The 27,073-nt window shown below is 35.6% G+C and overlaps 1 protein-coding gene across 2 annotated transcripts in view; it reads right to left on the reverse strand.

The window, feature by feature from the left end:
* Positions 1–27,073, reverse strand: part of LIN7A (lin-7 homolog A, crumbs cell polarity complex component) — a 135,790-nt gene that overhangs the window by 21,432 nt on the left and 87,285 nt on the right. The window contains exons 2-4 of one of the 2 annotated variants that reach the window (XM_081311557.1): positions 22,713–22,784; positions 22,561–22,637; positions 20,256–20,465 (exon numbers count right to left, since the gene is read on the reverse strand). In XM_081311557.1, coding sequence (XP_081167683.1) covers positions 20,256–20,372 — 117 coding nt within the window. In that variant the 5' untranslated portion in view covers positions 20,373–20,465; positions 22,561–22,637; positions 22,713–22,784. The remainder of the gene's footprint in view (positions 1–20,255; positions 20,466–22,560; positions 22,638–22,712; positions 22,785–27,073) is intronic. The other variant, XM_081311556.1, reaches the window with a different exon arrangement.

Here is a 27,073-nt window from a genome sequence, read left to right on the forward strand (position 1 = left end):
GTATTCTTGTGAAGTGTAAAATGGCCTGACCACTTACATTGCTGTGTACCATGAATAGTAAAACATTAATAACAGCTATAACATTTAATTTAATTGCAGAGATTCACCACTGTAGCTGCCTTTTTGCAGGAACAGAAGTGAAAATTTAAAGGGTATTTAAGGCTTACTGTCCAATATCTCTCTGGCTCTACATGTAAATGTCTTTCCAATTAAATGCACAACCAGAGAATATTCTTTACATTTGTTGCCATTATACTAACATTTTTGCATATTTTAAAGGTTATTACTGACTTGAACTTCCAAGGATTCTTTATAACCCTTTTCCATAGGCCCTGTTATCAGTAAACTTGCAGTCATCCAAATTAGACCCCCTGAGACACCTTAAACTCTTTCCTTGACCCAGTTTCAATTAACCACAAATATTGGTTGATACTCATTTACCATCACACCTCATTCTCTCCTTTTATTTCTTATTATTTTTTGCATAGATTTTAAAATACTTTTCAGCTTCTCTCTTATCTAAATTATTATCTAAATTCTCTTCTAGACACCAACCCAAGTCACTTCGTCCTTGCTTTGATAAAACTCTAGTGATGAGTACCAAAGAGCATAGCTCTGGTAGACATTGTCCTTGAGGTCAGGGAATTTCCTACATTGTTTCTCCTTAGTAATTAGTACAGTGCACGTACTCACCCAGTATTTGCATAACTAATATGAAGAGAACTGGCTTTGAAGCTTAGGCCCAAAGATTTTTAAGAAAGTCAATTATTTTTCCAAGCCTTAGTTCCCACATATGCAAAATGGTATTAATACTATCTATTTCAAAGAAGCCATTTCAGATTTAGTGGCTGTCCATGCAAAGTGCTACACTAACCATGGCCCAAAGAATGCACTCAGGATGTGTAACCGATGTGATTCTGCAACTTGTATTTGGGGTAAAAAATGGGAGTTCATAACCCACTTGAATCAAATGTATGGAAGATGGTATGTCATGAGCTTTGTAATGTTTTGAACAACCAATTAAAAAAAAAAAAGAATGCACTCAATAAATATGGATGTCCTTACCCTGTGTGTATTTCCCCATTTTCTAAAAGAGAAAATTAAAATTTCTGAAGCATGCAAAGCACTTTCCATGATAGGCAGGGTCCAACTCTATTTTATAATATTAATTTTTAATACAGAAACAATACCATGATTGTTTTGATTTTACTATATATTTTTACGTACTTTCTCCATTCTCCTGTTTTAGTAAATCCCACACCTTGTCCAGAGTTCGTCCCAATAGCATTTATTCTCTATTATGTTACTTTCTTGCTTAAAATAAAACCCTATATAGATATTTACAAATACCATCTCCACCATACTCAGCATAGGCTATAAGGCTCTTAATTTCTACTCAGCTAGCTATTCCAACCTTACTTCTATGACTCCACTGTCATCCAATCTTTAAGTCATCCTGGAATTCTTTTTTATACTGCACATGGCTAGTTCAATCCTGGCAGAATTTGTATGAATAACTCTCTCTCTCTCTCTCTCTCTCTCTCTCTCTCTCTCTCTCATAAAGTTCTCAGCTAAAAATACTGAACATCCCTTTTAGAGAGATGCAGATTAAATTTGAATGGGATGAAAATATTATTTTATTTAAAAATTGTAATGTATTGCCAAGGATTTGGTGAAATTTATATCCTCATGTGAAAGTGTGAATTGGCATAGGCTTTTTGGAGGTCAGTTTGGCAATATCTTGCCTTCAAATACATCTATTTAAAGTAAATACATTCATATCCTCCTAATTTAGCTTGCCACCTTTCAGTACTACCCTAGAAAAATAATCATTCATATACATAAATACTTCCATTTAAACAGTGTTCACAGAAACAAAACAAAACAAAACCTAACTGGTTAACAAACTAAATGTCCTTCAATAGAATGATGGTTAAACTAGCATGGTATCCTCATACCATGAAATACTATAAACAACAGACAGACTCAGGAAGTCTTATGCACTGGCAAGTCAAATCTCTAGGAAACAAGTCATAATAAGCATATATAAAAATATCAGTGCATTTTTAAAACTTACAATAACAATAGTCAATATTCATTGAGTTTTGTCATGAGGTACTATTATAAGTGTTTTGTATGTATCAAAATAATTACTCTTCATAACAACAGTGTGAATTCTGTAATGTTATCCTCCCTATTTTATAAACAAGGAAATTGAGCTACAGAAAGGTTAAGTAGGTTTCCAGGGCCACTTCTTTAATGCATAACAAATCTGTCTCCAGAGCCTGATCCATTAGTCTGTTTTACATTGTCTTAGATGTTTGTATTTAAAAACAAATGTGTAAATACATGCATGCACATTTGTGTGTGTACTTGAATGCATGAAATATATTTAGATGAATACCCATTCTGATACTATTTCTGTTTGGGGGCAGAGGAAAGACTTGAGGGAAATTTTTTAAAGGGATTTCTTTTTACTTGATTTTAGTCTTTTCAACAGAATTATTTGAAGATTTTATAAGATACAATTAACACAGTGTGTGTGTGTGTGTGTGTGTGTGTGTGTGTGTGTAGACTTTAATACAATAACGTTGTATTAACATGAGGAAAATGAGTGGGTAGGTCATTCTATAAAAAAAAAAAACAAAAACAAAGAAGGCAGAAAAAGTGATGATTTTGTTTAAATAGTGCTTCGAGGCATTGCTTTGAAGTCATTTGAGCAAAAAGAAAAAAAAATTACAACCATAATTGCCTGGGTAATTCAGGTGAAATGAAGGGATTTTAGCTGAATTACCTCAGAAATTAGGGAAGCACAAGTGTGTTCCATGGGACTTTCCAAATGCCAATTATAATGGAATGCCTCTGAGATTCTGTTTCAACAGTCACGACTGGATGGTTTTTCTCCTGGTATTTGCTGAAATGTGAGCCCTTCCCCCCTGCCTCTTTCCTGCCAGTTGTCTATTTGATAGTAACATCACATCAGTTATATGGCCCCGCAGAATCATTCATAGCTCTGAGCAGATGCTATAAATCCACGTATTTTTTTCAGGGCATAATGTTTAACTGAGAAATGGTGAGGAAGGATTATGAAATACTTCATGTTTAAACTTTTGCTTTTCATCTAATGACTCCTGAAATGAAAAACTACAGTGATTTCAGTCTTGATAGATGTTGAGCCCCCAGAGAGAGAGCTACGAATCAGTCGACCTAGAGATTCTCCTGAAAATGAAATGCGTTGGCTTTATATTTCTTCTTTGGTACAATTAATATTGATCCCTTCCCCCACTCCTCCCGAAAATAACAATGTATTGTAACAAAGAAGCATGGGTCTTCCCTACACAATAGATTCATAATGAGATCTGTTTCTTCTCCCACAAAGCATCAAATTATATCCATGCCTGGTTGCCCTGCCTCTAACTCTGGTCCCTTCTAAACCACTCTTTGCACGCAATTACAGTAATCACTCAAAAATGCAAATTTGATCATGTAATATCCTTGCTGGAAATCACTCTGTGTCCTTGTATTGCTCAGATACAGCCCAAAGTCTACTGTATCACACCCTTTATGATTTGATTCCTGCTATTATTTTTCAGCTTCAATTGATAACTCTCAGGTCCCCAAATAGAAGAAGGTACAATTTTCTTTAATGTCTGGACCCTTCCATATGTTCCTCACTGCCTCACCTGGCAATACTTACTTGCCCAAATCTTCCCCATCCCCTGGCTGGGTGAGATGCTACTTCCATGGCCAACTATGCAACTCCATATTTAAAAGATAACTACATTGGAAAAGTGATCTGCTTCCCTGTTTCTTCCCCATATTTTTAAGTGAAACTGGAGACAGTGTCTTTTTTTTTTAAATTTCACCAGTGAATGGTGGCCACACCCAGTAACATTTTGCCAAGTGATTGAATAAATAGATATACAAGCTTTATGAATTGGTTATGTTTACCAATGATTTTGAAAGTTAAATATGTTGTCACTTTTCTGAAAAAAAGAAAAACAAAAACAAGAAACCAAACAAAAACAACTTTAGTGATTTTTTATTTTGGCTGCTGGCTTCATTTTGAACTAGTAACAAAGATAAAAATTAGCATTTATTTAGTATTTACCCTGTTCATAACTTATATTATGCCATTTAAACACTAAAAGCTAAGTAAGCAACCACTATTATTATTGTCTCTTTGCAATGAGGAAACTAGGGTTCAGAGAAGTTAGCAAGTTATTCATCAAACTTCACAAATTACACTGAGATAGTTTGTACCTGGGCGGGATTGAATGAGAATTAAATGGCCCAGTGCACTTAGAGTGCTTTGCAAATGCCTGCCTGTCCTGGAAGCTCTTGAAGGAAGCCGTTTCTGTTACCTGAATCATCAATGTTGCTCCTACATTTGGGGTTGCCTGCTTTATTTCAAAACCTAATGTCTAGGGAATTTTAAATTACCATTTTAATGTGGTGACATCTATATTGAATGAAAGATAAGAGTTTTTAAAAGTTGATTTTTTTTAAAATTAGCAAAATACTTAAAAAATAAAACATGTGATCTACTCCCACAGAACCTGCCGCCTCCTCTCTCCTGCCTTCTCCTACTCCAGTTTCTCTGGCTTCCTTACTGCTTCATCAGTACACCAGTACTCTTCCATTTTAGAGATTCTGGGCTGAGCCCTGCCTCTGCATGAAATGCTCTTCCTCAGCCGCCCATGTGGCGCACTCCCTACCTCCTTTGATCCTCTCTCCTGATACCAGCCTCCGGGGCCAACCAGCACAGGCTGTCCCCTTCCTGGTGCTGGCATTCCCCATCCTTCTTACATTGTGCTCAATGCTCTTGCTCCTTAGCATTGGCCAGCATCTAACACTGTATGTGCTTACCTATTTGTTCTGTTTATTGTTTCTCTGCCCTACTAAAATATAAACTCCACAAAGGTAAGAACTCGTTTCCTTTCTCTCTTCTCACTGAATAATCCTGGAGCTCTTGTGGTGCCATCAGCCCATGGTCTTTATAAAGAAGCTCGACTGCCTCGAATGGCACAATGAAATGCTGGGACAATGCTGGGGCAGTGATCTACAACCTTGTTTGGCCACAGGTCTGCTCTAGATACGGGGTATTTATGTATATTTTGTCAACCGGTTGCACTCTCCAACATTTCTCCAATTAACCATTGGGTGGAGTAACAGAGCAGCTGATTTGTTAGAGAACTTAGAAGAAGGTGCTTGGATCTAGGCACAGTAATGGGAAACACAGCAAAAGTAAAAAGTTTGACCAACGCCTCAAAATCTTATAAACAAGTGAAAGGGAATAGAAGAAGAGAGTTTATGACAATGTGTGATTCATTTTATTTACAGGAAAATGAAGCACACATACTAAAAGTTGCACATAACTAAGTTCTTGATAATATATATATTATCATGAAATATATTTAGATGAATACCCATTCTGATAAAAAATATATATATATATTTTTTTAAACACCCAAAGTTATAGAGGTCAGGAGGAGTAAAAGTAATTGGACTTCTTTGTGGAATACCCCAATATGTGCAAAATTATAGCCAGTGCAACTGAAGGGAAGTACAAATTTTAAACAGCTATAAATATTAACACTATGAAATGATGTATCTTCTGATAACCAACATCATACAGCTTTATATTATCCTTCCTGCCACTTATCTAATAAAACAGAACCCATGTGGAATGGTAGGTACACTGGGCTCCCAAGGAAATTGTAGTTAAATTTCAGCCATTGCTACGGTAAGTGCAGTGTTATTTTAAGGTGCTTTTACATTGCTTAAAAGTGAACAGCAAAACAATAATTATCATTTAATTTAGATTTAAGAAATTTAAATGGATCATGGGCACAAAAATAGGAGAACTTCAGGATGAGCATCTGCCTACACTCTACCATGATGGCCAATCTCATTTCAGATTCACGGTAAACTGGGAGCAAGTTTTCAGGTTCCCTGTGAATTTTAGTTACGAATTTTATTGAGTTTTGAAGAATACACTGTGCCGTCTGGACTTGGGCATAAGAGAAAAGTGGAAAGGCTTCGGCATATTTTTATTTGTGATACATCTGTACAACATTCCTACAAATCATGCAAGGTTTAAGCTAAGGCTGATTCTGAGAAGTGTAGACGTTTCTACTTATGGAAAAATTAATTTGATGTTTCCAGAAGAATTAGATAAATATAAGCTCCTTTAGGGTATGACCTATGTTTTCTATAAACTGCTTCCTTTCTGGTGCCAGGCACAGCACATGGCTAATAAATCTTTCTGGCAGTCTGAGAACTTTGAAGTGATATTCCTACAGTATTGTTTGCCTGTAGAGACAGATTCAATGACAAATTTAATTACGGTGAGCTGTCAACTGCTTTGCCTTTTGTCATCCATGGTAATTAGGATCCATTGTGATGTTTCTTGTCCTAGATCTCTCCATCTAGAGACAAGCTGTTGGGTGAAGCCTCTTTTCCAGAATGGTCCTCATTTGTGGAATTCCTTATGTGTTACAATTGGATAGAAGTCCATTCTATTCTCCTATACCATCTAGTGTAGGTTGTGTACATTTAAATTTGAATAATGCAGCTGCTATTTGGCTTTCATCAGTTTTCATGAAATTGAACTAATTCAGTTTAAGATGATGTTTCTCAATTGGGGATGATTTTGCCTATCAGGGGACAGGTGGCAACATCTGAAGACATACTTTGAGTCTCATGACTGGAGGGGTAAGGAGTTACTGGCCAAGGGTAAACATTTTCCAATATACAGAGTAGCCTTCCTAGTAATCCTCCAGTTCAAAATATCAATTATTCTAAGGGTAAGAAATCTTGGTGAGGACACGTAACACTGAAAAGTTTACACTTTTAAAAATAAAGTTTTCTGTACTGAATTGCTGTCAGTTTGATAGACTTCTGTTAATTTTAAATTCCCTTCTCACAAAAGGCAAAACTAAATTAAAATGCTCATGCACTTTCACATGGATGACTCATAGAAACCACTGGAGGATGAACTCCCAGCTCCTCATTGGCTTCCCTCCATCTTTTTTCCTGTATCAGCAGAGGGCAGGATCCAGGCCAGAAATCAGACTTCCTCAGCAAATCCTTATCCTTCACCCCTCACAACCACTAGTCTCCACATCTTGGTGTGGGCAGAATTACCTCCAAATGAGTTTTCAAATTCTGTCCTTTGAGAAAAATTCTATCCTTGCATGCTTCTCCCATTTACACCTTCATCCTCTCTATTTAGACCATGGTATTTCTGAGTTGATCTCATCTACCCCAATTTTTCCTCCAGTCCTTCAAACACATTGTCCACAGATGCCAGAATAACTTATTTGTAATGAAATAAAACCATATTATTATATTTTCTACCACCTTCAAATGATAAACCCAAGTTCCCTATCATGGCTTATGGGGACTTCCGTGTCATTCTTTCTGCCCATTCTTCCAATTCTAGTCTTCAACTTCAAATATCATCCCATTTTTAAATGTTGTGCATATGTTATCCCCTCTGGCTGGAGGATCCAATATTAACTTATTCACTCTGACATTTCCATTCATGGTTAAAGCAATGACCAACAATTGCATTTGGTGAGTTCTACCCAGAGCATAAATGATTCCAGACTTGATGTGGCAAAAATTTGAAGACAAACACTGTATTCTCCTGGGATGAACCACATATTTCTCAGTCAGAACAGAAGGATCATTACTCTGTTTACATTTTCTGCTTTTGTAAGTTAAGACAGTGTCACAAGAGAAAACATGGAGAGATTCATTTGGGATTTTGAAGAAAAGGATATTTAATAATTTAAATATATAGCAAGAATATTGTGTTTCTGCAGAAGCAAAAGATGATTTTTCCAATGCTATGTTTATTATTCCCTTCTCTTCCACCAATTTACTATGTAGACAGGGCAGGTGTTATTATATCAACCAGCAACAGGGATCCACTCTCTTTGGAATTAGAGTATTCAATGCAGGACTTTTACTGTCTCTTGAAGATAAACAGAATGCAATGGAAATAACTTAAACTGGGTTGAGTGTTTAACTATATATACAGACAAAATTATATGACAGGAGCAGTTATTGTGTATTTAAAAGGTATCCAGCTCTTACTTAATCTTCAGATCAGCCCTGTTGAAAAGGCATTGCTATTTCTGCTTTGCAGATAAAATAGAGTAACAAAGAGTAAACGATCCTGGAATATCTTTGAACTCCTGAGAAACTTTAAGAATTTGAAATTTAATAGGCCCTCTTTGAAACACTGAAAATGTCAATCCACAACAAAGGGAATGTTTCTAATTTCCATTAAAAATAACAATAGAAAGAAGGAAGATTGTCTCAAAGTTTTTTTTTTTTTTTTTATCAGATGCTAGATCCTGGTTAAGTGATTTAAGGGTGTAGAAAGAAAATTTCAATATAAAAGAAAATTTAAAATATAGACAAAAACATGTTTTATTTCTTAGTGAATAGCCTCAGGAGCTATCAAAAACTCTCAGAATATCACCAGATTTCAGAATTGATAGACCTCATTGAGGTCCCTATTATGGTTAAAACAAAATAAAACCATTTGGGTACCACTTGTAAGATTATATTGGTTGAATCTCAATCAACCTTCAGCCTTATCTTACCCCACTGTCTGTGCCCAGGTACCGCTGACTCTTCAGTTATTCCCACATGGCAAGGTGTAGAGTTTCTTCTCTTGATACCTTAAGGCAAGCTCTCTCTTCTGGTAAGAAGTGATCTTCCTTATCTTATTCTCAGCTTCAATGTCACCCTTCAAAGAGGTCATTCTAACACTATAAAAAGCAGTTCTTCTTGTTCTATTGCATTGTTCTTTGTTTCTTCTTTATCCTCTGTAACACCTGTCACAGTGTTTAATTATGAGGCAGTGTTACATCCTGAAGTTCAAATTTGTGAGCTTTGTGTATCCCAACTGCTTCCTTCAGCCCACATCTAGGAAGTGGAAAAGATCCTCAAAATAGCCAAAAGTCTTTGGCTACAAAAGGCAGAAATGTGTTTTAATGTTTTCATGATCATTCCCCCCCCCCAAGCAATGATTAGAAAGATTGGGGCCAAGGGAAGGAGGAAGAAGAGGTTGAAGGGCTTCACTGACTGGATAGTCAGAAGTTGAATGAGCAAGTGCCCTGAATGAGAGGCATAGAAGGAGCTTGCATTGTTGAAACCCAGAGTAGAGTGAGAAACACTCAGCACAAGCTGTCCTGAAAGTGAAACATCACCATGCCCATGACCTGTGGATGACCGATCCAGTTCCATAGCCCTGGACACTCGGGGGCAGGGGGGGGGGGCGGCAGTCTGGATTTATGCTTATACATTGCAGAAGGCTGGATAAGTGTCCAAAGATATCAGGTCCCATTTCCTGGAAACTGAAAATGTTACTTTGTATAGAAAAAGGTCTTTTCAGATAAGATTAAGGATCTTGAGATAAGGAGATTAGTTTGCATTATCTCAGTGGGCTCTAAATAGGATCATAAGTATCGTTTTAATAGAGAAGTAGAGGGAGATTTGTCACAGAAGAGAAGGTGATGTTACCATGGAAAAGAGATTGGAGTGAGGTGACCACAAATGGGAGAATGCCAGCAAACATTAGAAACAGGGAAATCAAGAAAAGATTCTCCCTTAGAGATTGTAGGTGGAGCATAGCCCTTGGCACCTTGGTTTTGGGTCAGTTGAAACCGGTTGTAGACTTCTGGCCCACAGGGCTGTGAAAGAAAAAACTTTATGTGGTATAAGCCACCAAATTCATGTAATTTGTGACAGCAGCTCTAGGAAACTCATAGGCACATGGAGTGAAAATCTATTATTTTGGCCAATGTGGAATCAAAATGAGTCATTGGAGAAATTTCCCTTAGGCTGAGATAAGTGGCAAACTTATGTGTATGTGTTTAATATTATTAATATCATTATTTTCTTGCTTTCTACGAGGCAGAAAGTTCCATGAGCATTATAACCATTTCTGTTTTGTCCCCGGCTTTATACCCAGGGCATAGCTCAGCAGCTGGCATATAATTGCTCCACAAATAATCAATGAGTGGATGAAAAGCACTGCTAAAATAAAAACACAATATTGAGGAAAACACACAAAAAAATTAATGGTTAAAAATAACTTTTAGAAAGACTATACCAATAACTAAGCTGAATTGTCAAATACCAGTAACCAGCAAACTAGATAGAGATTTAGGTCAGTGTGACCCGATGCATGGGAATGCTTCCTTCCTCTGGCAATTTGTCCTTTAAAACTGACTAACTGGGACTATGTTCTGACACTGATACACTTTCAGTCAGTTTTATCAGCACATTCTTCTAGCTGAAGTTGGCCTATTAAGGTGTGAAAGCTGAGGGACCTGGTGCTCATTTCCGAGGGCTGAAATCACAGGGTAGGAATGTGGCAGTTCTGGACTAGAAGCTATTGTTACATGTCCCATTTAGATGGTGCAATGTTTCAGTGTTCCACTTTTCAAAATTATTATCATAATTACTGTGTATCAATTGTACAAAATAATAGATTTCATTTTGACAATTTCAAACATGCATATGACAAACTTTGTTCATATCCATCCACCTTATATCTTCACACCCCATCCCCTTTTTACTTTCATGTCATTTATGCCCCCCCCCCACTAGATACCACATATGAGAGAAAACCTGCAATATTTATCTTTCTGAGTCTGTTTCAGTTTGCCTAACATGATGGTCTCCAGTTCTATCCATTTTCCTTCAAATGACACAACTTCATTCTTCTTTATAGCTGAATTATAGCCCAGTGTATATATCAATCACATTTTTTTGGTCCATTCAGCTGTCGATGGTCATCTAGGCTGATTCCATAGCTTGCCTATTGTGAATGGTGCCATGAAAACCACAGGTGTCTCTACTGCATGCTGATTTTTAATTCGTCAGGCATATACCCAGGAGTGATATAGCTGGATTCAATAGTAGTTCTGTTTTTAGTTTTTTGAGGACTCTCTATACTGTTTTCCATAATGGCTGTACCATTCTCACCATATAAAGGTTCCTTTTCCCCACATCCTTTCCAGGATTTGTTATTATTTCTTTTTCTTGATAATAGCCATTCTGACCAGAATGAGATGGAATCTCAATATTGTTTTGATTTTCATTTCCCTTATGGCTAATGATGTTGAGCATTTTTTCATATATTTATTGGCCATTTTTTTTCATTTAAGATGTATCTATCCAGCTCTTTTGACCATTTATTAATTGAATTACTTAGTTTTCTTGTTAAATATTTTGATTTCTTTATATATTCTGAATATTACTCCTCTGTCAGATGAATATTGGCAAAATTTTCTCCTATTCTGTAGACTGTGTTTTTGCTATATTGTTTCCTCTGTTGTACAGAAACTTTTTCACTCATGGCAATCCTACTTGTTACTTCTTGCTATCATTTCCTGAGCTATTGGAGTCTTGTTCAGGAAATCATTACCTATACCCATATCTTGAAGTATTTCTGCTGCTTTCCTCCAGTGGTTTCAAAAAGGTCTTCCTTTTTTTTAAATTAAAATTTTTGGGGTGCACAATAGTTATACATAATGATGGGATTAATTGTGACATCTTATGTGCTTTTTAAACTAAAAGATATTTTCTCATAAATCAACTCTGAATGAAGGGGACTACGGTGTGATGGCACACATCTGTAATCCCAGCAACTCGGGAGGTGAGGCAGGAGGATCAAAAGTTCAAGGCCACCCTGGTTTACTTGAGAGAGCCTGTCTGTTATGGTTTAGATATTAGATGTCCTCCAAAAACTCCTGTGTGAGACAATGCAGAAATGTTCAGAGGTAAGATAATTAGATTATGAGAGCTATGACATAATTGATGGTTAATCTATTAATGTAGATAACTGAGTGGAAACTATATACAGGTTGGTGTGGCTGGAGGAAGTAGTTCACAAGGAGCATGCCTTTGGGGTTTATATTTTGTCTCTGATGAGCTAAGCTGTCTCTCTACTTGCTGGTACCATGTCCAGAGATGCTTTCTTCTGATATGCTCTTCTATCTTGGTTGGACCCAAAGGCTATGGAATTGGCCAACCAGAGATTGAACCTTTGAAAAACTGAGCTAAAATGAGCTTTTCCTCCGTTAAGCTATGCTTTTTTTTCTTAAAAATTTTTTTAGTTGTCAATGAACAACTAAAAATTTTTAAAATTTATTATTTAAATTTATTATTTTAAAAATTATTATTTTAAAAATTATTTTATTTATTTATTTTTTTTTAAATTTTTTATTGATTATTTAAAGCATTACATAGCTCATGATATATCATCTTTCATACATTTGACTCAAATTGTGTTTTGAACTCCCATTTTCACCCCAAATATAGATTGCAGAATCACATCTGTTACATATTCACATTTTTACATAATGCCATATTAGTGTCTGTTGTATTCTGCTCCCTTTCCTAACCCCTACTATCACCCCTCCCCTCCCCTCCCCTCCCATCTTCCCTCTCTATCTCCCCTGCTGTTGTTCAATTCTCTCCCTTTTTTTCCCTCCCCCTTGCCCCTCATAGCCTCTTGTAATTTTATGTATCCTTGAAGGTCTCCTACCATTTCCATATGCTTTCCCTTCTCTCTCCGTTTCTCTCCCCCCATTCGTCTTTGTTATCTGTAGTCTTTTCCACATGCTCTTCCTTCCTGTTCTGTTCTTAGTTGTTCTCTTTATATCAAAGCAGACATTTGGCATTTGTTTTTTAGGGCTTGGCTAGCTTCACTTAGCATAATCTGCTCTAATGCCATCCATTTCCCTTTTTTTATTTCCATTTTTTTTATTTCCATTTTTTTTATTTCCATTTTTTTTATGTGGTGCTGAGGATCGAACCCAGTGCCTCATACATGCTAGGCAAACGCTCTACCATTGAGCCACAACCCCATCCCCTTCAGGCTGTTCTTGTCAGATATTTTGTTTACAGTGATGAAAAGCTAACTAAAACACTGTCTTAAAAGATGAAAAGAACTGGGTTTATAGCTTAGTAGAGCACCCCTCGGTTCAATATCCAGTACCAAAACCAAAACAAACAAACACACAAACAAACGGGAAAAAATGAAGGGGACTAGACCACGACATGCTGGATATTGCAAAATACATTGGACCTGGCTGTGTTGTTTGTGCCCTTATGAAGGTGACTGGAGTAAAATGATATAATTGCCCATTTCTCGGTTCCTTCACAAATGTGAGTGAAGTGTCACATGATATAATCACCAGAACAAAAATTTTCAGCACTTAACTGAAATTCCAGCTTGCAGTCCTATTTAACTATAACCCAAACAGCCTGCCATACATGGCTGTCGGGAAAGATAAAGAATCCGATGACTTCTAAGCAGGCAGAATAGAAGAGCTTTACTTGATGCCTCTCCACCTAGAATTAATTTGGGATTAGCATGCTAGGTCCATGGGGAACTGAATGTCAAGGCTCTCTCTCTCTCTTCTATTTATGCCATTCTGAATCTCCTGTGGGAGCCAAGTGGGTGTAACCCAGGCTGTTGAGTTAGCCAAGGAGCATGGTTCTCAGGCCATTCTGGTGGCTGGTACAAGGTGGAGTGATGGACTAGGTCAGCATGGAACTATTCAAACACCTTCCAACCACACTCTTCACACACATCTCCTCGGTGTTCTGAACCAGTTGAACTCAAGGGAACTTCATTTTTAAGACATTATTATCTTTAGGATTGCTTCTTAACTTCTGAAAGGTCAAAGCCCCTTGTAACTGAGAAAATAATTTGCCTCCCTCTACCAAAGAGGCACTTAAGCAAACCCATCAAGGTTAAGAAACTTTGATCATATCTATAACATACGTGAAAGGACTAATTTATTCATGGCTAAGATATTTATTTACCTTTAAATTATGACTAATAAAACAGATGGCTTGAGTCAGAACCTGCAGTTCTGCCATTCTGTAGTTGTACAAGCTTGGGTAAGTCACTGAATCTTTCTCTTCCTTAGGTTCCTCATTGGTTAAATGAAAACGATATTGATACCACCTATCACAAAATATCATTATAAGAAAATAATACATTCATGTAAAGCACTTAACAGCAGTGCCTGTCATCCAGAAAATATTTGTAGAGCTTCTACTGTGAAAAGGGACTAAGTCTGTTGGTAAGGCAATCTACAAAATTTGCTGCTGTCAGTAGAGCACACATTTTATTGTGGAACTTAAATTTTTGTAGAAATCTTGCTGTGTGTTTCATTGCAATTAAAAAATATTTTAGGCTATGTTTCTCTTCATTCAGGGAGCAGGTAAAATTTTAATTCGGATTTCTCCTCTGGGATTCTGTCGTATCACATGAGCTCAAATCTAGAGTTCTAATTTTTGTTTCATCCTCATTCTACACCTGACAGCCACTTTGCATAACTAATTTGGACTGTGAGTACTCACCCTTCACTTGGCATAGGTATTTATAAAATGGGAAAAAAGCCAGATACCATATTCCAGGAAAACAATTTATTCTGTTCCATCTCTGCACTTTTATTCATTCATCTGTTATGTTTAAAAATCAATTAGCAATGTGCATACACTGTATCGACAGCTTTATTTAGGTTTCACTACAGAGTTCAGCAAATTTAGCTACAGTTTCCCTACCAATGGTGCTCTACAACAATGTCTGGATTTCAGAAGCTAGTGAAGGCCTCTTCTCAATATGACATACTTTTGAAGTTCTCATGCTCGTGTTTTATCTGTCACCTGCTTTCTTGCCCCTTACCTGCCTTCTTTACTGTCAATACTAGTAGGAAATCACATTTGGAGTTGACTCTTTTGGACTTTCTCCTCCTTTTTTTCCCTCCCCCTCTTTTAAAAAAATAACAATGATGAACTTACAGGAAGCTGAAAAGAAAAGTACAGGGTTGTCCCTTGCACCCTTTATCCAGCTTCCTCCAATAATAACATCTTTTAAAACCATAGTACAATATTCAAACCAGGAAATTAACATTGGTACAATCCACAGAATTTATTCAGATTCTACTGGGATTGGTTTTTAAAGGACAGGGTTTTTTTTTTTTTTTTTGCATTTGGTAAATATCAGCTATGATCATAATAAGAATTGTAATTCAATTCATGTGTGTGCACTTAGATGTCAGCCAGTGTATATATTGAAGTGTATCCATCGGGTGTGTGTGTGGGGGGGGTGGTGGGAGAAGAGAGGAGATTATATATATATATATATATATATATATATATATATATATATATAGAGAGAGAGAGAGAGAGAGAGAGAGAGAGAGAGAACTATGGCCTTATAAATTTCATAAGATTGTTTATTGTTTTGAGGAAGGAATGAGAGAATGTCATGTAAACACTGTTAATAAACTGTAGAGAACTAAATTGTAGTTGACATTCAAGAAAAATGTCTCATGAATAGGACACAAGGACAGTAGGTGGAACCTACTCTCTTACCTCAGAGTGTAAGGTAGTGTGTGTGTAGTGATGGGGTCAGATATACAGTAGCTTCAGCAAAACTCCATTCAATGACATAAAATTACAGAAGGTACCTCAGGTCAACTGTTCCAACTCTCTACGTGGCACATGTATTTGAAATACTAGGTCAGGCAGCGTAATCTCTGATTCAAACTTTGTGATGGTCACATAACACTTTACAATTCAGTCATTCTCTGTTTAGACAGCCAGGACTTGTTTAAAAGCTCTTTGTTGTAATGAATTGAAATTTGCATTTCCTGTGACCTTCCCCTCATTGGTCTTGATTCAATGCCTTGCACAATGCTGAACAACCCAAGACAGTCATCATTCCCTAAGTAGACTCTTTTCCACTCAAGCCACTCAAAACCAAGTCCTTCTTTAACATGTTCTCATTTAATAGGCTGACCTGTGCTTGTGTTTTACTGGATTAGAATCCAGTAGGGTGGGAGCTAAACAGTACACTTAAGAACTGGGTCAATCTCTTATATTCTATATAAGATATAGTATTGTATAAATTCCCTACAATCACATTAATTTTTTTTGCCTCCTCTGCCCCAACTTGCCTTATATTATTCTTGAAATTGGTTGAGAGCCCCAGGATTTTTATTTTCAAGCTTTGATGTCTAGCCACTACTCCCTGATTCTGCACATATACAGCTAGTTTTCTGGGCACAGGAGCAGGACTTCATGTAGATTCTTAATAAGTTGGGCCTATTGTACCATTCAATTGAGATTTTTAATATCTTGACTCTATCACTAAATATATTTACTGTTCCTGCTGGCTCCACATTGGCTGGAACCTTCAAATTAGTCCTTCAGACTTTTCTAAAAATTGCTGAGAAAACACTTGAGTATAAAAGGGTGAAAAGGAGATCATTAGAAAGCTATAAATTCAAACCCTAGCATTTTGACCTCCTATTAATGTTAAATTTTATTCAGTATTCAGCTGTAAGTTTTCACTGAGGATTACATAAGAAGCAGCCATACAAAAAAGGCCTCTCTTTTTTTGTGTGTAAAATTGTATTAGGTGATTCAATGTCTCATTTGTAAAAATCCCCTGGGAAATTTCTCTTGGAGCCCAGGAATAGGAAAAAAAAAATTCTCTCCCAATGATAGCTGAGCTGGTCTGAATTTCCTTCTGTTTTGACTCATAAGAAGCTCAAAGAAAAAAATCAATTGCTCAATTGCTGTATCATTTCTTTATTTCTATTTATTTATTTTCCCCCTTTCCATCCTACTTTATTACCTAGCTCTCCATGTTAACAGTTCTATGTTAACATGCTACTATTTTTTCAGGAGATTCATGATATATCCTTTCTATATGCAGTCAGGATATAAAAAAGAAACAAAATGATCAGGATACCACTTAAGATGTCTCTCCAGATGTTTAAATGTCCATGGACTAATTTCTTTATTTTTAAGTGGGACAGTTGGGAATTATCCCCAGAGTACTTATGCTGAAGTAGCTTTGCTTCATTTCCTTCAAAATTTGTTCTCAATTTAGAAGGGCATGTTTACAATGCCATGAAAAAAAAATCTTAATCTCCCCAAATGGTACCTTATTTCAAAGAAAAAATAAAAATTATTTAATCATTTGCTTTTTTTTTTTTTGCCTTTCTATTACAAGGCCTAACATTCATTTCATTGTAGAATAATCTTTTTTTCCACTCAATACTGCTACTTTCCTGGAATATTTACCCTGAAAATACTGTTGGACTTTTAACTGTTATTAAAAGCCCAGATTCCTAGAATTGAATTAACTATTACACATTAATTACTATTTGTGTGATTATGCATAAATTCTGGGTCATGAAGTTTCTCATTTACAGAAAACTACTTTTTGATGAACATCTGCTGTTAAAATGTATATAACATACTTTTAAACATTTTAAAGTATGTAGCTTATATCGTCATACAGAGGTGCAATATTCTAAGCTGAAATTTTAGGAGCTTAATAAATCAGTCTAGGGTGGTCGGCCAGCCTTATATCAGAAAGGCAGTACTTTAGCTGTGTCCACCACAGAGTGTTATACTTATTTCAATGAATAAATGATGTTTAGCAAATGATTTTCTTTTAGTGACTGATTAACCAGCATGATGTGTTATAAATAGAAGTTAATTGGCAAAACTATAGATTTAAATATATGGTAGTATAAAAATATTTTTCACTTTTGCATGCACAGAGTGAAAAAATCTCAAGGATGCCTATAACCTGTACCAAAGGATTAGAGGGGCAGGAATAAGTGGGATGGTACCAAAGTTCTGTCATTAGCCATCCTATTTCCAACTGTTGGTTTGATTGGATTTCTGGTTCTCTGAGGCTGAATATATGACTAAAAATTCCTGAACCTGTTATGTTGTCTTATCTGATTCAAGAGAATATTTTTCTCCAAGGTTATGAATGGACAGAGTGGAATGTCATCAAATTTATAGAAGAGGTTGTAAGAGTCCATTACTACCTTCTTGCTAATAAATATTTGCTAACATCTACCTATATGTGAAGAAGAATTTGCTTTAAGTCTTTCTTTTAATATAAATAGCAAAAATGATATAATTGGGATTGTTGTGCCTCACCCATCTCAATTTCTTCAGTAGCCACTTTTGCCTATCTGAGTTGAGTGTGACCATACTATTACAGGACTCTTTTTAATGAACATTTTGCCTCACTGTAATTTTTATCAGTGCCCTTGAAATGATTTACTATTTCTCTTTCCCAGATAGGGAAACTCAGGTTCAGAGGAGATTAACCCATAATCATATGGATATGGAATGGTTAGAACCCCATCTGTTTGATTCCATTGCTTCAATTTTCCCTGCCACCTCCCAGGTTCACCACAAGGTCACTGCAAGGAATGGATGAGTGTGTAATGCTTATAGCTGTATTCCCTGTGAATGTGTGGGTCGAACAGAGGCTTTTCAGCTCCCTTGATAGCCCAAAGTCAATTACCTATTAAATTGCAATCCTATATAGTTATTGTTGCTTTGTACAATTACAATTATTATATTTCAGTATTTTTGTTATTTTTCATACCGTTTTTAAACCTATACCTTCTTTTGGCCTACCCAGTATATTCAGAGAAGTCATAAATTTATATCCCAAGGCATAGATTACTGTGTGCCACACTTGTATGGCCCAGATCTGAGAGCCCTCTACCAGAAATTTTGGCTCTAAAATTGTCACTGGAACATGCTTTGAAAAAGTAATATTATCACAAGACCAATAATAATAATAATAATAATAATAATAATAATAAAAACTTATCTCAAAGCATTTTAGAATTAGAATGCTGAAATGATATAAACTGTTTGTGGATTGATAATTTTGATGTTCATTAAAGAACCACCAAGTTAAATATTTTTTTGGTAGTATGAAACTACTTGCAGGCTAAAAGTAAATAGCAAAATTTAAGATATAAATATGGAAGAATTTTACTCTATTCTTACCAATAAAATATTGCATTCTAAATACATTTTATATTGGATATTGTATTCTAAGCATAAATAAATATGGTTATAAAGAACCAACTAGCTTAAATCTTAAATCTTAACCATCTAGCTTATATATCAAATCTTAAGTTCTTAGAGGAAAGATCTTAGACTAATGGATAAGTAAACATTAATATATTCTTATTTATATTTCTGAAATTTATGCTTTTAGGTTATTTATACATAAGTGGAAGTTAGAGAGAGCTATTATTCATATGAAGCTATTTCTTTAGCAACTCGTTATTTGGATGCCATGTGGCAGAACTGCATCCAAAGAATATGAAGCTTTGAAATAAATGTACATTTGTATGTTCAATTTAAAACATATATTTGAATTTAATTTAATTTAATTCCATTGAAAAAGTATTATAAAATGCAGAGATACTGTGGCCAAACTTTATGGCAGAGGGATACTACTACGTATGCATTATTTTACAATTATACATATGGCTTAAAAATTGAGTGTATTTTCCTTTTCTTGTGTTTCCTCTTTCTGGGTACAGTCATGGCTATACTCCCAGCAATTTGGGTGGTTGAGGCAGGCAGGAGGAACACAAATTCACTACTAGCCTCAGCAACTTAGCAAGACCCTGTCTCAAAACAAAAAATATAAAGGGTTGTGGATGTAGCTCAGTGATAAAGCACCCTGGGTTCAATCCTCAGTAACAAAAAGTATTCTTCTTAAACTGAATAACACATATACAGTATAAAGTAAGATGTTTTATTTTTAATTTATTATTATTATTATTATTATTATTATTTGCACCAGGGATCAAACCCAGGGGTGCTCTAAAAATTGAGCCACATCACCTGTCCTTTTTATTTTTTCTTTTGAGACAGGGTCTTACTAAGGTACTGAGGGCATTGCTAAGTTGCCAAAGCTGGCCTTGAACTTGCAATCCTCCTGCCTCTGCCTCCAAAGTTGCTGGGATTTCAGGCATAAGCCACCATGCCCAGCTCTCTCTTTGTTTTTAAAATATGTGCGTTTGCTACAGAAACTTAAAATAAAAAGTACCTTGAAATTATTATGTTATTCTAAACATTAATCAACAATAGTACTTTGGGGGAAAAATTCCATAAGTTGGGATAATTTCTTGGGGTGATTTTTCTACTAGCTGATATTGATCATATTTGAACAAGATGAAACATAAAAATATAAAATTACTACTCTTATGAAGTTTAAGGTCCATCAATCCTCAGGAAGCTGGTTGGATACAAAATTAAGATCTGTTCTAGGATTTCGACAATGACTTTAGCAATAGCAGAAAAAAAAAAGAAAAGAACATACTTAGGGAGAAAAATCTCTGATTATTTTATGAACATACCACTCCATTCACCGATAGCAGCTGGTCTCCTCTTTTGAGGCCTCCGTGTCTTTCAGCCACCCCTCCAGGAATGATGCGAGAGATATAAATGGGAGAATTTTGCTCCTTTCCTCCCATCACGTTAAAACCAAGGCCTTCATCAGTCTTTGGCAGTTCGACTACCCGAGGGTGGGAGTGGCCTTCACTAGCTGCAAATGCTGCAACTGTGGCCTGAAAGAAAAGATGGTCTTTTGGTAATAAAATGAGGGAAAGAAAGCTAATGTGCTTTGTAGGGGGCAACTTACGCAACTTCTTAATTTTTTTTTTTTTTTTTTTGGCATTTTCCTGTGAAAGAGAAACCCAGAAGGGAGGGGCCTGTCTTCATTTAGATGCCATCTAGGATTCCTTTCTTTGGCAAACCCCACCCACCTGTTTTCAAGCTTATAAAGCTTATCTACTATATCACTTAAGGTAGCTAGCTCACTTATGCAAATACTCCTATTCCTGGGCTCCAAATAGTTTTGGTACATATACTACCTAGTATTATAAGTATTTTGTACATATGTTGACTATGAGCACCTTAATGACAGATTATGTCTTGCATTTTTTTAAAAGACACACAGTCTACCCTGATGCTTGCACATGAATGCTTATAAATATTCAATAATCTGAAGAGCATTTACACGTGTATACTCTTGGGAATATATATGTAATTTGCTATTGCCAGATCACTGGTTTAATAAACTTAAAGTTTTTTTTTTTTAACTGAGCATATCTAAAAGAAAATACAAATTAAAGTTAAATAATGAACTCAGATTATTATTATTATTCATACCAATATTCCATATTATTATGGGAGATCACTTATCTGGCAGAAGATTTTTTTCACCTACATTAATATTTCAACTACTATGGTAACAGGCAAAATGAGTAGTTTCATGGCTTTCTACCTGGATGTACAAAACGTCATTTAACATGAACAAAATTTTATTTTAAAATTCATACATTAATTTCCTTAAAGAAGTTCCAGAAAACAACTTACCATTAGTTCCCACCCCACATAGGAATAAAATAACAGCATTTGAGTAGTTTCAATCAGGAAAAGATTCTCTGCCTGCTTCTTTTTTTCCACTTCCATTAGCCTGACTTAACCACAGTTGATTAGATACTTACTATAAAGTGATTTACTCAACCCTGTGAAAATATTGATTCCCAACTACTGTACATTCTTTTTCCACACACAGCATTATCACATCAATTTAGCATTATGCTACTGCCTGCATTTAGTGAAAGATAGTGAATGATATGGAAATAATGGCTTGTTTTTAGCTACATGCATTTGCTCATGCAAACCTTGTTGTCATGCATAGGTTTTAATGGCTGACATGGATGCAATGCAGACAGCCCAGAAACAACCAGAAAATATTGTGCTATTGCAACATTATGCTGCTCTCCTGCTGTTCTACATGAATAAGAAATGAGAATGGTAAAACACTACATAATTCACTTTCCCCTTAATTAAACCATGTAGGGATCATTTTTCTGTGCGTGTTCCACTTCAGTACAAGCAAAGCATGATGTAATGGTAATAATACCCTTTTTTAGCCTGGGTTAGGAAAAAAAAAAGTACAAATCTACAGTGTTCAGTTACAAAATGAAAACTAAAAAATTGGAAGAGAAACCAAAAAAACAGGTGATGTAACAAAAAAAAAGAATTAAATGGAAAATTCTGATTATTTTCACTGGTTCTTAGTGCTCATACATTATTAGAGAAAGGTCTTTAAAAAGCAAGTCATGTTCTCTTATAACATTTCTGTATTTGTGAAATGTGAATTGCATCAGTGATTTTAGATTAAAACTGTTTCCTAATGGTAGAGATTCCAGAAAATTTCATGATCGTGTGGCTATAGCATTTTCATTATGAGGGTCTCTGTAACGTCTGGATTTGGGGTTTTTAAAGTGCACAGTGGTCACTACCACAAAATGTGACAGGTCTTCCCTTTAGGTAAATGCCACATTCTTTCAGCAAGTTACCCACTGCTCAGCTGAATACAAAGAAGATTATGCATCATTGGGTGCAGGTGAGTTACTGTCATACTTAACTTCTTTTTCTCTTTAGACCTGAGCAAAGGAATCTTCATATACTGAGTAGTATATAGGTTCTTTTGGAGCAGAGGAATGTGTTAGAAAACCATGTAGTATTTTATACAATGAGCCAGGAGATTTGCTTGTGCCAAATGGACATTCAGTGAGTTTAATGAAATCATTCTCCTTTCTTAAGCTACAGAAGCAGCAGAAACGTTCAATTTTCCATTAGGATTTTTACCTGGGAAGTAGTACTGGTTCTAGACTCTGGGCTGCCACTGATGTCTAAATTCTCTTACAGTGTACACACGAGAATACCTGAAACACACACGCGCACAGTCAATTACTAGATCACTGTGGTCAAGTATATTTTTAAAGTTACTCAAGCCTTACCTTTGCTGTGGCCCTTGCACGGAATTCGGGACAGCCATTAACAGTTATCGTTTCATGCATGTATTGATATACCTAAAATGTTCACATAAAAAAAAAGAGCGTGTAAGAAGTAATAAGACTATTAATTCTTTCATAGCAGATAGAACATTAGATTTTTATTCTAGGACTGAAGTTCCCTATCACAAATGAAACAGGTCTAAATCAATTATCCTGATGATTTGGACCAAATGTATCTCCTATTTTGCAGTGGGGAAGGTGTCCAGGCAGGAAAGGCAATGACATTTATTTAGAAGTTTTGAATTTGTCCATGTTTATCAAAGTAAAAACGTTTATATTTGGTTTAAAAAAAAAAACCATTGTGAGTAAAGATTTTTACCATTGCATATAGCTCTAGCTCTAAAATTAGTGACAAAGGTTATGTACATCATTATTTCTTGGATCTTGAAATATTTTGTGAGTAGTTTTCTTTTCTAAAAAAAAATTTTTTAAATGTAGACAGACATAATACCTTCGTTTTGTTTATTTTTTTTATGTGGTGCTGAGGATCAAACCCAGTGCCTCATATGTGCAAGGCAAGCACTCTGCCACTGAGCCACAATCCCAGCCCTGTGAATAGTTTTCTAAAGTGATATTCCACAAGGCTAAGGTAGCAGTGTCTGTTTCTTGGCCCAAGCCACAATGTGTTGGAAGATATGTTACTATTAATGATATACAATCATAACTTTGAATATTTATAATTTAATCTGCCCTGTCAATTCTATTTTTTTTTATATAAGCAGGTAAGGCCATCAATTAGTCTTTTAAGCACAGAGATAACAATGGTATTCCAGAACACAGGTAAGTAAGAGATCCTTAGAACTAGCAACATGGGGCAACATATCAGCTATAGTTCATGTGAAAATTCAGCTGAAATAGAAAGGTGATAAAATATGTATAAAGAAGGATGTCATAGGGCTGGGGATGTGGCTCAAGCGGTAGCGCACTTGCCTGGCATGCCCAGGGCACCAGGTTCGATCCTCAACACCACATAAAAATAAAATAAAGATGTTGTGTCCACCGAAAACTAAAAAATAAAATAAAATAATAAAAAAGAAGGATGTCATAGAAATCACACAGTTTTTTCTGTGTTTGCAGACCCAAGTTTGATCTTTAAAGTACAGTTAGGGAACTATGAGATCTTATTTTACTGTACTGACCTTCTATCTGCCCAAGTGAAAAGTGGATAAAGACTATTAACTTAGTAGGATAAGACTACTGCTTATGGCTTTAGTCACAACTATAAAAATTATTGAAACATAATTTCTAAACATTATTGAAACATTCCTTCTAAACATAGAGGGGTGGGATTATAAAATCTATATCAGTGGTAAAATAAAATGCTTCATTTTAAATAAACTGAAGTATGGAAAATTATTTAAAGGTATAGTTTGAGGAAGACATTTGGGAAAAAAATAACATGGTAAAATATGTAGGATTGTATGATAATTTTGAATTTAAATAATAAAGTCATAAAAATCTATTGTATAACACATAGAGGTAAAAGTCCATTTGGTATTATGCTAGAGTAGTTTGGGGCATGATCCATTTGCTATTGCAGTAAGGAATGAAATAGGAAAATTGTTATTGAAGGCTTGAAGGGGTATTTTTCCTTTATATTAATCTTATTTTAAATGCTTAAAAGTGAATTAAAAATTTGATTAATTCATCCATATAACAATCATGTATGGGTATCTAGGGCCACTGTCTTCTCAACATTTCAACATTCATTTATGGAGATTCAACATCTGGTTGAATCTCCACAAATGCTGACTCATCATTCCTAGGTGACATAGTTAGACAGAAATGCAGACAATGGTCTGGACCAAAAAGGGAGGAATACAATTCCTGTAGCTCTGAACCAAACAATTTGAATTTTCAATTTCTATGGCAAATCCAAATGGGATGAGAACTGCTTCCAGAAGATCATCTGTGGAATCTATAGTAGGTTACCGAAAATTCTCCTGCCAGAATAGCTACCAAGTCATTTCCATTAGTTCCTTGAAAGTGCATTATTTTATCTCATAGAACTAGCTTGGCCCTAGATACTCAATACATGATTGATATATGGATGAATTAATCAAATTTTGAATTAGCTTTTGAGTTAAGCACTTAAAATAAGATTAATATAAAGGAAACAAATAAATTCTACTTATTTCTTCTAAAAGCCCAGTTAGAGGAGGATTTTCCCTATCCTTCATTTTAATAACCTCCCTCATACCCAACCCCTTGCTCTACCCTACCTCACTATCTCTTGTTGAAAGTGCTGCCTTAGTGTTCATGGGGGCTCCTACTACCAAACACCATCCACTTTAGCTACATTGTTAAGTATCTACCTGGCCATGTCACTACTGTGCTCTCAACCTTCTGCTGCTGTTAAGAGTTAAAGAGACAGAGTCAAATGCCTGTGGGGATCAGGCAGAAATAACAATTAAGACCCCAACCTTCCCTCTATTCTTATTTTCCTACTTCCTGTCCTTGGCTCCCACCATTCCCCAAGCATATCAAACCGTTACAGTTGTCCTTTGTATATCCTGTTTACTCTGATTAAAATGCCATTCCACCTGGCAGACACTTAGTCATCCAACTTTAACAGGATGATTAAAGGCCCAATTCAAATATTATCTCCCTGTTAAATGTTCTCTGCTTTCCTAAAGCAAAGTGAGTTTCTCCCTCCTCAGTTACTGGCCATCTGAATTTATCTGAGGTTATTTTGATTAATTTTTTCAGGGAAAGTGACTACGTTGCTTGCATCCAAAGATGTTTATGAGGACAACCATTTAGCAAATAATTAGGAGGTTGTCATCAACTGATTAAGACAAAAGGTAATTTTGTAAGTGCTTGAGATAAATACCTAATAAATATCACAAATTAAGAATAATTATTATTAACATCCCAATTTGAATGTTCAATTAAGCTGGATATGCAGGGGACAATAGTGATAACTGCACACTCTCTGGAGGTGGCTCGGAAACAAACTCTGGTGTGCCACTTTCTAATTTTATGATGGTGGTCAGTTTAAGCCCTTGATTTCTCTGAGGCTCCATTTGCTCATATGAAAAATGTGCCTTACAATAATAACTCAGTCTTTTATAAGGATTTAATAAGAACAGAACAATTTGTCACATGTAATAAGCTAACCAAAAAATAACGTTATTATTATTATTGCTGTTAAATTGTTTTTAAATGCTTCTCATCTCATCTGACTCTGGGAGTTTTTAGTGGAGAATTTCACTAGGCCAGTATTCCATGAACACTGTTTACAAAGAATTGATCAAAGACTATAGTTTTCAATTAAGAGCAATTTTGTCCTCCAGGAGACATGCAGCAATGTCTGGAGACATTTTTGTTTGTCACAAATGGGGAGGAAGATAGTGCTATGGCTGTCTAGTATGTGATAGCCCAGGGATGCTGCATTCTACAGTGCACAGGGAAGCCCCCTAGAGCAAGGAACAATGTGCCTACCTGTCTATAGTGATCAAGTTGAGAAATCCTGATCAAAGGAATCAAGCTTTACCTTCTCTTCTAATATGCAACAATTAGTAAGCCACAAAAACACACTTGCATAACACTAAGGATTCTTGTAAATGTTCAATCATTGTTGGAGTAAATTATCATGATTTTCATGTGCATTTAATGAGGACTTGGACTAAATGTAATGCTAAGAATTTTATATCTATGAGCTCTTTTACTTCTAACAGCTTATCATTCACATACTCTTATGTGAAGACAGCAACAGATCACTAGTATTTTGGTAGCATGTGTGAAGATATGCAAATGTAACAAACATTTCTTTGTATTTTGAATAAAATTACCTATGAAGTTTTATCATATGTAATAAAGTATATAAAATTTATCAAGTAACATATGTATATGTATAGTGGTAAATGTTAAACAAGTGGTGGCTGCAAGTATACAAGGTCACCATTCTGAAACTAACAAATTCATCACTTCAGATGAAAGTGAAATAATACTTTAATCTCCCTTAAGTATAAGATGCCAAAGTTAAGTGAAATAAACCCAATATTATTATCTCCCCATAATACTCCCATTTTTGTCATCAAAAAGAAATCTGGTAAATGGAGATTACTGCAAAATTTAAGAGCCATTAATAATGAGATGGTTATTATGGGACCTGCTCAATCGGGGATTCCTCAGTTGTCTGCTTTGCCAAAAACCTGAAGATGTTAATTCTGTTTCCTTTAGCTGTGTCACCTTATGAGCTCCTGTTGTCTAAGAGACAACATGGATCCTTGACTATCTTACTTTTAAAGGACAGTTATAAAAGTATTTGTAAGACTGTGAAGAAAATTGTTATGGAAAGC

This window comes from Spermophilus citellus, assembly GCF_964194105.1.
Source record: "Spermophilus citellus genome assembly, chromosome: 10".
Classification (NCBI taxonomy): Eukaryota; Metazoa; Chordata; class Mammalia; order Rodentia; family Sciuridae; genus Spermophilus; species Spermophilus citellus.